The 13,417-nt window shown below is 42.6% G+C and overlaps 1 protein-coding gene and 1 long non-coding RNA gene across 2 annotated transcripts in view; both read left to right on the top strand.

Annotated features, from left to right (window-relative positions):
• Nucleotides 1-644, top strand: part of LOC115462969 — a 71,583-nt gene extending 70,939 nt beyond the window's left edge. The window contains exon 3 of the long non-coding RNA XR_003940978.1: nt 517-644. This is a non-coding gene — a long non-coding RNA (uncharacterized LOC115462969). The remainder of the gene's footprint in view (nt 1-516) is intronic.
• Nucleotides 645-1,613: 969 nt separating this feature from the next.
• On the top strand, nt 1,614-4,077 carry LOC115462955 (oocyte zinc finger protein XlCOF6-like; the record flags this gene model as incomplete). The annotated part of the gene is made up of 2 exons (XM_030193075.1): nt 1,614-2,055; nt 2,137-4,077. Coding segments are annotated over 2 exons (1,305 nt in total), but the record flags the coding sequence as incomplete, so codon positions are not given.
• Nucleotides 4,078-13,417: the final 9,340 nt, after the last annotated feature.

Genomic DNA, 13,417 nt, shown 5'->3' with positions numbered 1-13,417 from the left:
CATCTGCCAATGACCTACTCAGTGTTTTGAAATTTCCTAAGTCGCACTTTGTGTCTTCATGTGAAGGGCAGTTGTTATGTATAACTTGGCGCCCCTCACTGGAGGAGCCAAGTTATACATAAGAACTGCCCCTTATAGGAACACACTTAGTATGACCTTTGAAAATACATTAGTTAATTCATAATTTGTGTTCAAAGTGCTGTCCTTCAACCTTGACACATTCCTGATGTCTTGAACGCCACTGAGCTGTTGGCTTAATTAATTCTGGAGTTTCATTCATTAAAAGCTTGATTGTTTTGCATTCTTGAAGTTCGGAGCTCCATTCTGTTAAAAAATAAAATGCTTGGAAATGAAGTTCAGGCAGAATGGTGCCTGGTGAACTTTTGCATATTCTTACCAATTTTGGATCCTCTGATGCACTTTCCTGCCTGTGAGCCCAGAAAATTCTGTTTCTTGATCAATAATAGTTGTCCATATAAGTAATACATGACTAATGTCTTCTTTTCATATCCACAGTTGATGAGGCTCTACAGAAGCTCAAGCAAGAGCAAAATCACGAAGAAACTCCTGTCGAAATGGAACAAATACCAGGACAGTCAAAAAATGTCTGTGAGAACATTTCCCAAGGGATGGAGAGGACACACGCAAGGAATCATCAGCAGGAGTTGGAGAAGGAGCAGAGAGTCCCTGCCGGAGAAACACCTTCTGGAATTACTGAGAGTGAGAGAAGTGACAGGGAACTCATAAACATCCCTGAGCATCAGAGACACTTGAGAACAAAGAGTCCCTTCCAAGATAGTAACAGTGATCCAGAGCCTTCTAAACTCCCCCAAGAAGAGAGGACAGAGAACAAATCCTTTTTGTGTGACATCTGTGGAACAATCTTCAATATGAATGATAATTTCCTATTGGATAAGAGAACCAACAGTAGGGTGAGATCCTTTTCTTGCTCTCAGTGTGAAAAGAGTTCCAGAGAGAAGATAAATTTGAAATTAGACCAAAGTTTTAGTTTATCCTCAGGTCTGAAAAGGAACGATGTAATCCACAGTGGACAGAAACCTTTTCCATGTAGTGAGAGTGGTACAGGTTTCAGTGAGCTGTCACAGCTGAAGATCTACAGTGAAAAGAAACCTTTTACATGCACTGAGTGTAATAAAAGTTTCTCTTGTTCATCATACCTGAAAACTCATCAAATGATCCACAGTGGAAAGAAACCTTTTATGTGCACTGAATGTAATAAAAGTTTCTCTCGTTCATCACACCTGAAAACTCATCAAATGATCCACAGTGGAAAGAAACCTTTTACATGCACTGAGTGCAATAAAAGTTTCTCTCGTTCATCACACCTGAAAACTCATCAAATGATCCACAGTGGAAAGAAACCTTTTACATGCACTGAGTGCAATAAAAGTTTCACTTGTTCATCATACTTTAAAATTCATCAAATGATCCACAGTGGAAAGAAACCTTTTACGTGCTCTAAATGTAATAAAGGTTTCACGCGTTCATTTGAGCTGAAAACTCATCAAATTATCCACAGTGGAAAGAAACCTTTTACATGCACTGAGTGTAATAAAAGTTTTTCTTCCTCCTCATACTTTAAAACTCATCAAATGATCCACAGTGGAAAGAAACGTTTTACATGCACTGAGTGTAATAAAAGTTTTTCTTCCTCCTCATACTTTAAAACTCATCAAATGATCCACAGTGGAAAGAAACCTTTTACATGTACTGAGTGTAATAAAAGTTTCTCTCGTTCATCAAACTTGAAAACTCATGAAATGATCCACAGTGGAAAGAAACCTTTTACATGCACTGAGTGTAATAAAAGTTTTTCTTCCTCCTCATACTTTAAAACTCATCAAATGATCCACAGTGGAAAGAAACCTTTTACATGTACTGAGTGTAATAAAAGTTTCTCTCGTTCATCAAACTTGAAAACTCATGAAATGATCCACAGTGGAAAGAAACCTTTTACATGCACTCAGTGTAATAAAAGTTTCACTTCTTCCTCACCCCTGAAAGCTCATCAAATGATCCACAGTGGAAAGAAACATTTTACATGCACTGAGTGTAACAAAAGCTTCACCTCATCATACTTTAAAACTCATCAAATGATCCACAGTGGAAAGAAACCTTTTACATGCACTGAGTGTAATAAAAGTTTCTCTTCTTCATCATACTTTAAAACTCATCAAATGATCCACAGTGGAAAGAAACCTTTTACATGCACTGAGTGTAATAAAAGTTTCTCTTCTTCATCACCCCTGAAAGCTCATCAAATGAGCCACAGTGGAAAGAAACCATTTACGTGCTCTGAGTGTAATAAAAGTTTCACCTCTTCATCATACTTTAAATCTCATCAATTGATCCACAGTGGAAAGAAACCTTTTATGTGCACTGAGTGTAATAAAAGTTTCACTTCTTCATCACACCTGAAAACTCATCAAATGATCCACAGTGGAAAGAAACCTTTTATGTGCACTGAGTGTAATAAAAGTTTCACTTCTTCATCACACCTGAAAATTCATCAAATGATCCACAGTGGAAAGAAACCTTTTACGTGTACTGAGTGTAATAAAAGTTTCACTTGTTCATCGTACTTTAAAACTCATCAAATGATCCACAGGGGAGAGAAACCTTTTACGTGCTCTGAGTGTAATAAAAGTTTCACGCGTTCATTTGAGCTGAAAACTCATCAAATGATCCACAGTGGAAAGAAACCTTTTACATGCTCTGAGTGTAATAAAAGTTTCACGCGCTCATCTGATTTGAAAAAACATCAAATGATCCACAGTGGAAAGAAACCTTTTACATGCTCTGAGTGTAATAAAAGTTTCACACGTTCATCTGACTTGAAAAAACATCAAATGATCCACAGTGGAAAGAAACGCTTTACATACGCTGAGTGTAATAAAAGTTTTGCTTTGTTATCAGATCTTAAAATGCATCAAAACGTGCACAGTGGGAAATTCACCAAATACTCCACAATGTCATGAAACCTTTTCCATGTATAGAGTGTGGTAAACGTTTGAGTGAGCCATCACAGCTGAAGTTGCACCAGTTTAAAGAAATCTTTTACATGTACTGAGTGTAATAAATATTTCAGTCGCTCAACATATCTGATAATTCACCAAATAAACCACAGCAGAAAGACGCCTTTTACATCATTGCTGAAAATGTACCAAATAATGCACTGAGGTTTCCCTTTTTAGGGATTATCTTAAATGTGTTTTCTGCAAACACTGTAAAGTCTCCACTGACTTTTCAATCACCTCCTTCTCTGTGGATCCTACAATCATAATGTCATAGTGGAGGACGCGGGTCTTCTCACTGTCCAGTCCCCCTAGGGTTGCTTCCACTACCCAATGACATTCAGTTGAACTATGTTTCAGAGGTTGAAGGAGATGTGTAAAAACAGACTGTCTGGAATTATGAGAGAATGCTGTAGTCTCTTTGGTTTGCTCAGAAATTTTAATCTATGACAGTAAACACAGAATGTTCCGGTCTCAATTGTGACAATCTATCTTTTGCTGTAATTACAAATGGAGCTCTCCATTTATCTTTCTAAAATTTATGGGTATCCTAAAATTTATACTGTCAGCCTTGATTATGGGAAAGATAAGAGAATTAAAAGGGGACACCTTTTCCTTAATAACTCCTACTTACTGGAGAATATTTATACTGTGCTGTATATATAGGTTTTCTTTCTGGCTTTAATGGAAAATCAATAGGTACCTGAAATTTTACTTCCCCAGCATCTTAAGGTGAATTTGTCGTCACTGTCGTATTCTCTAAAGTCTGCTGTGTTTCACCAGGCAAATGCTTCCAGGGCTCAGAGTCCATCTCCACATCAGCTTTAGTTAATCTTGGCCATGAATCTCTGCTACAGCATGTGGTAGAAGATTATGAGACCACAATTATACATTCCCTAAATCTAACAGCCAATTAATGTGGGAATACAGTTGGGCTCGTATAGTGGAGTAATCCTTACTGCAGCTTTTGTCCCTTTTTCTCAGATTCCTCAAATCCATGCAGACTTATTTCAGTTCTGGTTGCCGTATCTCAAAAAAGATATAGCGGAATTAGAAAATGTTCAAAGAAGATCGACCAAAATTATAAAGGGGATGGAACTCCTCCTCTTTGAGGAAAGGCTAAAGACGTTAGGGCTCTTTGGCTTGGAAAAGAGAAAGCTAAGGGGAGATATGATTGAGATCTACAAAATCCTGAGTGGATTAGAACGATATGTAGAAGTGAATTAGTTAAGCTCTGGAACTGTCTGCTGGCAGCTGTGGTAACAGCGGTTAGCTTATCTGGGTTTAAAAAAGGTTTGGACAAGAGGAAACTACGTCATCGCACAAAATGGCATCCTAGCTCCTTCGGACCAGACTTATTTCAGTTCTGGTTGCTGTATCTCAAAAAAGATATAGTGGAATTAGAAAAGGTTCAAAGAAGGAGGAAGTGACGTCATCCCCTGAAATGGCTGCCTGAGCCACGAGCTCCGATCAGCCCCTCGCTATCAGGACACCCACAGGGACGCGATCGCACAAAAATAACTGTTAATTGCATGAAAGCAACATCTGAAGCCAGGGGTAAGCGATCCATGTCGAATTCAAAAGCCAACCCGATCGACTTACAAGCTTTTGCATACACGGGCCCAGCCGCGAATATGAGCGCGCCGACCCCCGAGCTACGCCCGACCAGCCCTCATGAAAACAGTCCTCCGTTACTCTCTCCGCCGCTTTTTGTAACGGGAGAGGGACATAACCCAGAGGAAACTCGCATGCAAGAGATCCGCGGGTGGTTACAAGAAGTAAAAATCGAAATTATCGCCGCAGTGCGAGCAGACCTCGTGGCGATGGGGGCGGAGCTCCGAGGAGAAATAGGCGCGCTGGGCATCAGAGTCGCAGAGACAGAAGATCGCATTGATGAACAAACAATTAATACAGGCTATAGATTCCCAGATGCGGGAGACCAAACAGGAAACACAACAAATTTGGGACAAAGTAGAAGATCTCGAGAATCGGAGTCGACGTTGCAATGTGAGGTTCCGCGGCCTTCCAGACACGCCGCTATACACTGACTGTGAAACGACAGTACAGAGTATTGCAAGCGCCCTACTAAAGGAATTGCAGATATCTAAAGATCCAGCAACAATTCAACTTGTACGGGCACATAGAGCCCTAGGAAATACCACAACTAACCGTCCAAAAGATATTATTGCCTGTTTCAATGACTTTAAATTAAAGGAACAAATCATGAGGGCCTCACGATCAACACCTGGATTTCAGTGGGACTCCTACCACATTGAATGCTACCAGGATTTGGCTGCAGCCACACTGAAAAGAAGAGCAGAGCTCAAGCCCTTCACTAAATTCCTGACAGACAAGGGCATTAAATATCGATGGGGCCACCCATTTGTGCTACGATTCTATAAAGAAGGGAAGCAGTATCAAGTGCGAAGCATAGCAGAAGCAGCTGAGATATTCCCAGAAGAAGGACCACAGGGAGAAACCACTACATTAAAGAAACATCCATCCACGATGGGCGATAAACCACGTTGGCAAAGAGTCACCGCGGGAAAAGGCAGACTACAACGCCAGCAATCAGACACGCAATTAACAAAAGTAGACGCCAGAGCAAAGAAATAAACAGAGCCTGTATCCTTGGCGTCGGATTTCAGATGTAGGCCGCAATTTGGTGACTATATAACAGAATTTTGTAGAGTTGATGTTGTTAAGAGTGCGTTACTCAATGTTGAAAGGAGATACATACATGATGTGCAATTAGCAATGTATCAGTTAATGATGTGGGGACCAGTTACTTAAAGTTGATATATAGGGGGGTGGGTCACTATCCTTCTTGACACCCTTATGTATATAACACGAGGATGTCTTCAAATGGGGAGGGAGGGTAAGAGGGTTACTAGTTGGAAAGGACTGACCATGATTAAACACCACATGAAGGGGGAAATAAAAACACTACACGAAGGGATAACCTGGAAGACTAAGCAGGAATTAAAGCTAAGGGGAGCAACCTTACAGCTTAGATGAGTGTTGTTAAATGTATGACCCTTAATGTAAAGGGCCTTAACTCCCCAGGTAAACGTCAACTCATGTTCAAAGAAGTGCAACGCCTAAAAGCAGACATAACATTTATTCAAGAGACCCACTTGCTCCAGTCAGCTGAGCGGCTCTGTCAAAATACAAAATTGCAACAGGTGTTCTGTGCATCTAACTTGCTAGAAAAGAAAAAGAATGGTGTTATGATCATGCTATCCCAAAAATATCCATGGCGGGTCCAGAGAGTGATCAGGGACAAAAAGGGTAGATATCTGCTAATGATAGTACAAATAGAGGGGGAAACACTCACACTCCTAAACATATACGCGCCTAATGACCAGCAAGGTGCATTCTATTTGGAACTGTCAGCGCTCCTCCCCCAGCACATAGTAGGCACACTATTAATAGGTGGGGACTTCAATTTGACGCTGCACCCAACACTAGATAATACCACACAGGGGGTTCGCTACTCGCAATCCGCTCGATCTCAACTGCACAAATTTATGAGGCAATGGCACTTAATAGATATTTGGCGACATAGAAATCCCCAAACCAGAGGCTACACATTCTATTCGGCAGTTCATAACTCACACTCTCGCATAGATTATTGGATGGGCCCACCAACCTTAATGACAGATATTATAGATATTCAGATACAGCCGAGAACATGGTCGGATCACACACCAATGGTGCTAGAGTTGAAATTGAGGGTACAGAGCCCTGAGGCGCCGCAATGGCGCTTCAATGACAAATTACTAGCAGATTCAGCTATCGCCGCCAGTCTAGAAGCGGCCATTAAAGAGTACATCGCTCTCAATGATAATGGAGAGGTGACCTCAGGAATCTTATGGGAGGGCTGCAAGGCAGTGATAAGAGGGAAAGTAATAGCTTTACAGGTACATCTTGCGCGCCAGACGCAAGCGAGGGCCCAACAAATACATGCAGAGCTGACAATCCTCAATGCACAGGAAACATGACAGAGAGATAAGGAGAACATACATCACCGCATGCATGCATTGAGGATGGAACTCAGGGAAATCCAAATGGCGGAAATAGCAGAACAACTTCAACGGGTGAGACAGGCACACTATGAGTATGGGAACAAGACCTCTCGGCTATTGGCATTCAAGCTGAAAAAATGGTCCACCAACACGCATATCACAGCTATACGTGACAAAGAGGGGAAAATGTACACCACACGAGAGGATATTAGGGCAGCCTTCACAAGCTTCTACACAATGTTGTATCAGGCCGAGGGGGACCCGGATCCTCAGGAATCCGGGAGGTACCTGGCTCAAGCCAAGCTCCCAAAATTATCACCACTAGAGGAGGAGATGCTCTCAGCCCCCATTACATATGAGGAGGTGGCATGGGCAATTAAAGATCTACCTAATGGGAAAGCACCGGGACCAGACGGGTTCACGAATAAATTTTACAAACGTTATAGCAAGTTGCTAATCCCTCTATTGGTCCGGGCGTTCAATGAGTTGGAATTCCAGGGGGAATTATCCCATTCTTGGAGATTGGCAGATCTAGTGGTCCTTTGCAAACCAGGGAAAGATCCACAATATTGCAGTTCTTACCGCCCAATCTCCCTCCTTGGCTCTGACTATAAAATCTTTACTAAAATACTAGCCAAGAGATTACAAAAGCTAATGCCGAAGCTAGTGCATGAGGATCAGGCGGGATTTATCACAGGCAGACAAGCAACTGATAACATTAGGAGGGCACTCCACTTGATCCACGAGGCAGTCAACACCCGACAACCCATGTTGCTTCTCTCCTTGGATGCCGAAAAGGCGTTTGACCGGGTTAGCTGGGGTTTCATGTTCAGGGTCTTAGAACACATGGGATTTGCGGGTCGTTTTATAACATGGCTTCGATTGATTTACACCAGACCAATGGCTGCCTTGAGGATCAACGGGAAAAGTTCAGACCCAATAACATTAGAACGCGGGACACGTCAGGGTTGTGCTTTATCGCCGCTCTTGTTCGCTCTGAGAATGGAGCCACTAGCTCAGCATATTCGACAGGACCCACGTATTCATGGTATCACCGTAGGGTGTGTGACGTATAAAATCATGCTATTTGCCGATGATATTTTACTAACCTTGGTCGACCCGAGCGACTCCATGCCCCAGATAATGCAGGAACTAAATCGATACGGTAAATTCTCTGGGTTTCGAGTGAACATGGACAAATCAGAAGCTCTAGGACTGGGGCTAACACTGGGAGATGAAGCTTCAATACGACAACAATTCCCGGTCAAATGGGTCACGAGATCCCTTAAATATTTAGGCGTGCACTTAACATCCAAATTGACAGACTTACAGTGGGGGAAATAAGTATTTGATCCCTTGCTGATTTTGTAAGTTTGCCCACTGACAAAGACATGAGCAGCCCATAATTGAAGGGTAGGTTATTGGTAACAGTGAGAGATAGCACATCACAAATTAAATCCGGAAAATCACATTGTGGAAAGTATATGAATTTATTTGCATTCTGCAGAGGGAAATAAGTATTTAATCCCTCTGGCAAACAAGACCTAATACTTGGTGGCAAAACCCTTGTTGGCAAGCACAGCGGTCAGACGTCTTCTGTAGTTGATGATGAGGTTTGCACACATGTCAGGAGGAATTTTGGTCCACTCCTCTTTGCAGATCATCTCTAAATCATTAAGAGTTCTGGGCTGTCGCTTGGCAACTCGCAGCTTCAGCTCCCTCCATAAGTTTTCAATGGGATTAAGGTCTGGTGACTGGCTAGGCCACTCCATGACCCTAATGTGCTTCTTCCTGAGCCACTCCTTTGTTGCCTTGGCTGTATGTTTTGGGTCATTGTCGTGCTGGAAGACCCAGCCACGACCCATTTTTAAGGCCCTGGCGGAGGGAAGGAGGTTGTCACTCAGAATTGTACGGTACATGGCCCCATCCATTCTCCCATTGATGCGGTGAAGTAGTCCTGTGCCCTTAGCAGAGAAACACCCCCAAAACATAACATTTCCACCTCCATGCTTGACAGTGGGGACGGTGTTCTTTGGGTCATAGGCAGCATTTCTCTTCCTCCAAACACGGCGAGTTGATCTCATGCCAAAGAGCTCAATTTTTGTCTCATCTGACCACAGCACCTTCTCCCAATCACTCTCGGCATCATCCAGGTGTTCACTGGCAAACTTCAGACGGGCCGTCACATGTGCCTTCCGGAGCAGGGGGACCTTGCGGGCACTGCAGGATTGCAATCCGTTATGTCGTAATGTGTTACCAATGGTTTCGTGGTGACAGTGGTCCCAGCTGCCTTGAGATCATTGACAAGTTCCCCCCTTGTAGTTGTAGGCTGATTTCTAACCTTCCTCATGATCAAGGATACCCCACGAGGTGAGATTTTGCGTGGAGCCCCAGATCTTTGTCGATTGACAGTCATTTTGTACTTCTTCCATTTTCTTACTATGGCACCAACAGTTGTCTCCTTCTCGCCCAGCGTCTTACTGATGGTTTTGTAGCCCATTCCAGCCTTGTGCAGGTGTATGATCTTGTCCCTGACATCCTTAGACAGCTCCTTGCTCTTGGCCATTTTGTAGAGGTTAGAGTCTGACTGATTCACTGAGTCTGTGGACAGGTGTCTTTCATACAGGTGACCATTGCCGACAGCTGTCTGTCATGCAGGTAACGAGTTGATTTGGAGCATCTACCTGGTCTGTAGGGGCCAGATCTCTTACTGGTTGGTGGGGGATCAAATACTTATTTCCCTCTGCAGAATGCAAATAAATTCATATACTTTCCACAATGTGATTTTCCGGATTTAATTTGTGATGTGCTATCTCTCACTGTTACCAATAACCTACCCTTCAATTATGGGCTGCTCATGTCTTTGTCAGTGGGCAAACTTACAAAATCAGCAAGGGATCAAATACTTATTTCCCCCACTGTATACCAAGCTAACTTTCCCTTGAAACTCAAAGAACTATTTGAAGATCTGGATAGATGGGAGGGCCTAGAATTATCTTGGCTGGGACGAGTGGCGGCGATAAAAATGATGATACTACCCAAATTGCTATATCTATTTCTTGCACTGCCTCTACCAATGCCGAAGGGGTTCTTTAGGCAACTCAAACGGAAGGTTTTCGCATACATATGGCAACATAAACCACCCAGAGTGAAGGCAGCTATAATGTATCAGTCCAAGAAGATGGGAGGTATGGGGGTGCCAAATTTTACATTATACCATCAGGCGGCACAGCTGAGGGTGCTGGCGGGATGGAGCGCTGGTAGTGCAAAAGCATGGGGCCAAATAGAGCAACATTGGATGGGACTAAACAATTTGGGCTCTCTACTATGGATACCAAAGGGCCAACTACAGACATATATCAAGAGAGCCCCCCTAGCGGTGCAATACCCTTTACAGACATGGTTGGCCATAAGGGGGAAGTATCTTCCTAACCGCCTTTGTTTCCACCAGATGGCAATAAAAACGGCCCCAGGTTGTCCGCTGGGGATGGATAACTTAATATATAGACAATGGGAGAAGAGAGGTTTGAACACGTTAGGCCAGCTATGGGATGAGGGTCAGGTATTCTCATTCGTAGAATTACAGGAAGATTATGGGTTACCACTATCACATTTATTTCACTACACTCGCATTAGAGACTATATAAACAAAAGAGCCAAAGCAGAATTACTTATAGAAGAGACGGCCCTAGAAAGAGCAGTGAGAGTGGGAAGTCACAGGGGATGTATTTCTCGCATATATGCTGCACTACTTAGTGACAAGGGGCCCATACAATATTATTTGCAACGATGGGAACGAAACTTGCAGGTCACCATAGACTACACACAATGGGAAAAAGCACTGGAACACTTGCTGCGGGTTTCCATATCTAGTTCAATGATTGAAAATAGTTATAAGATACTATATCAGTGGTACTACACACCACAGAGACTGGTAAAAATGTATGGACAGGGGTCTGCGCAGTGTTGGAGAAACTGTTCAATGGTGGGTGATATGCTACACATCTGGTGGTCTTGCCCTAAGATTCAATCATACTGGACAGAACTGTTGGACCTATTTGCTATGGTGACTGGGGTAAGATACCCAACTAAACCGGAGATCTGTTTGCTACATATTCGGCCCCCAGGAGTTCGGCTGTCTGTTCACAGGCTCACGACAGTTTGGCTGGTAGCTGGAAAAATCACACTGGCATCAGCATGGAAAAGCCAGTTGGCTCCACAAGCGATAAAGGTGATGCACAAGATGGACTATCTATATCAAATGTCCAAGATGACAGCTTTACGATTGGGACATGTAACAAAATTTAATTTGCAATGGGAACAATATCGAGCCTGGCGATTACAAAATGGGATAGATTTAGATGCACCTAAATTGATTATACCAAGACTATGACTGCTATAACACAGTCTTCATATTATGATATTTCACTAGTAACAAGGGGGGAGGGGGGTTTGCGGCAAGGGATAGGGGGGAGGGGATGAAGGGGGGATACACTGCTTTCTGTTTTTGATGTTTAAACATTCTATATGTGATATATGACTGTTATGTGGAGGTTGTCAATATGCAATGGTTTAAAAACTTCAATAAAAAAAGAAAAGAAAAGGTTCAAAGAAGATTGACCAAAATGATAAAGGGGATGGAACTCCTCCTCTTTGAGGAAAGGCTAAATACGTTAGGGCTCTTTGGCTTGGAAAAGAGAAAGCTAAGGGGAGATATGATTGAGATCTACAAAATCCTGAGTGGTTTAGAACGATATGTAAACGTGAATCAATTTTTTACTCTTTCAAAAAGTACAAAGACCAGGGGACACTCAGGTAAATTATACGGAAATACTTTTAAAATAAATAGGAGGAAATAATTTTTCACTCAATGCATAGTTCTGGAACTGTCTGCCGGCAGCTGTTGCAAAAGCTGTTAGCTTATCTGGGTTTAAAAAAGGTTTGGACAAGTTCCCACACCCAGCAACACAGCACAACCAATGATCGTACTGGACAGTATTCAATCTTCATTCCCTTCAACCTTCACAGAGCCTGACACACACCTGCCTCATTCGACCACAATTCAACCTTGTATTTGTTATCAACCGACTGGCCTTTACGGTATCATGTAAGCCACATTGAGCCTGCAAATAGGTGGGAAAATGTGGGGTACAAATGTAACAAATAAAAATAAATAAAAGTCCATAGTCAGCTATTGAGTCAGACTTCGAGAAGCCTCTGCTTTCCCTGGGATTGGTAGCATGAAATTATTCTACTATTTGAGTTACTGCTAGGTTTTTGTGACCTGGATTGGCCACTATTGGAAACAGGATACTGGTCTAGCTCGTTATGGCTATTCTTATGTTCTTATTTATTTATTTATTTATTTATTTATTATGGGTTACAGGTGGCTACTGGCCTTAGGGAGTGTGTGTTACTATTCCATCCAACTTCTGTTTACTTTATTATTCTAAGCCCCACCTGGAGTATTGTGTTCAGTTTTGGAGGCCGTATCTTGTGAAGGATGTGAAAAAAATGGAAGGGGTGCAAAGAAAAGCTACGAGAATGGTATGGGATTTGCGTTACAAGACGTATGAGGAGAGACTTGCGGACCTGAACATGTATACCCTGGAGGAAAGGAGAAACAGGGGTGATATGATACAGACGTTCAAATATTTGAAAGGTATTAATCTGCAAACAAACCTTTTCTGGAAGAGGGGAAGGCGGTAGAACGAGAGGACATGAGATTGATGGGGGGCAGACTCAAGAAAAATGTCAGGAAGTATTGTTTCACGGAGAGAGTGGTGGATGCTTGGAATGCCCTCCCGCGGGAGGTGGTGGAGAGGAAAATGGTAACGGAATTCAAACATGCGTGGGATAAACATAAAGGAATCCTCTTCAGAAGGAAGGGATCCCCAGAATCTTAGCCGACGGTGGGAGGTGGGGATAGTGCTGGGCAGACTTATACGGTCTGTGCCAGAGCCGGTGGTGGGAGGCGGGGCGGGTGGTTGGGAGGTGGGGATAGTGCTGGGCAGACTTATACGGTCTATGCCCTGAAAAAGACAGGTACAAATCAAGGTAAGGAATACACAAAAAATGACACGTGAGTTTATCTTGTTGGGCAGACTGGGTGGACCGTGCAGGTCTTTTTCTGCCGTCATCTACTATGTTACTATGTAAGTGTTTGTATTAGGGACTTATAAATCTGTCTTAGAACTTTAATTCTGTTTACACTTTCTTTTTGTACTTTATCTTTGTTTTGTTTGTTTATTTATTTATTTTTATAAACACAATAGAACTGTGGCCACATGCAACAGCCCGTGGCAATCTCAAATACACAATCTTAAACACAGACAACAAATGGAGTCTCTTTGA

The sequence above is a fragment of the Microcaecilia unicolor genome, chromosome 1 (assembly GCF_901765095.1).
Source record: "Microcaecilia unicolor chromosome 1, aMicUni1.1, whole genome shotgun sequence".
In the NCBI taxonomy this organism is placed as follows: domain Eukaryota; kingdom Metazoa; phylum Chordata; class Amphibia; order Gymnophiona; family Siphonopidae; genus Microcaecilia; species Microcaecilia unicolor.
The sequence above is the reverse complement of the archived record's forward strand: the minus strand, read 5'-3'. Positions and strand labels throughout refer to the sequence as shown.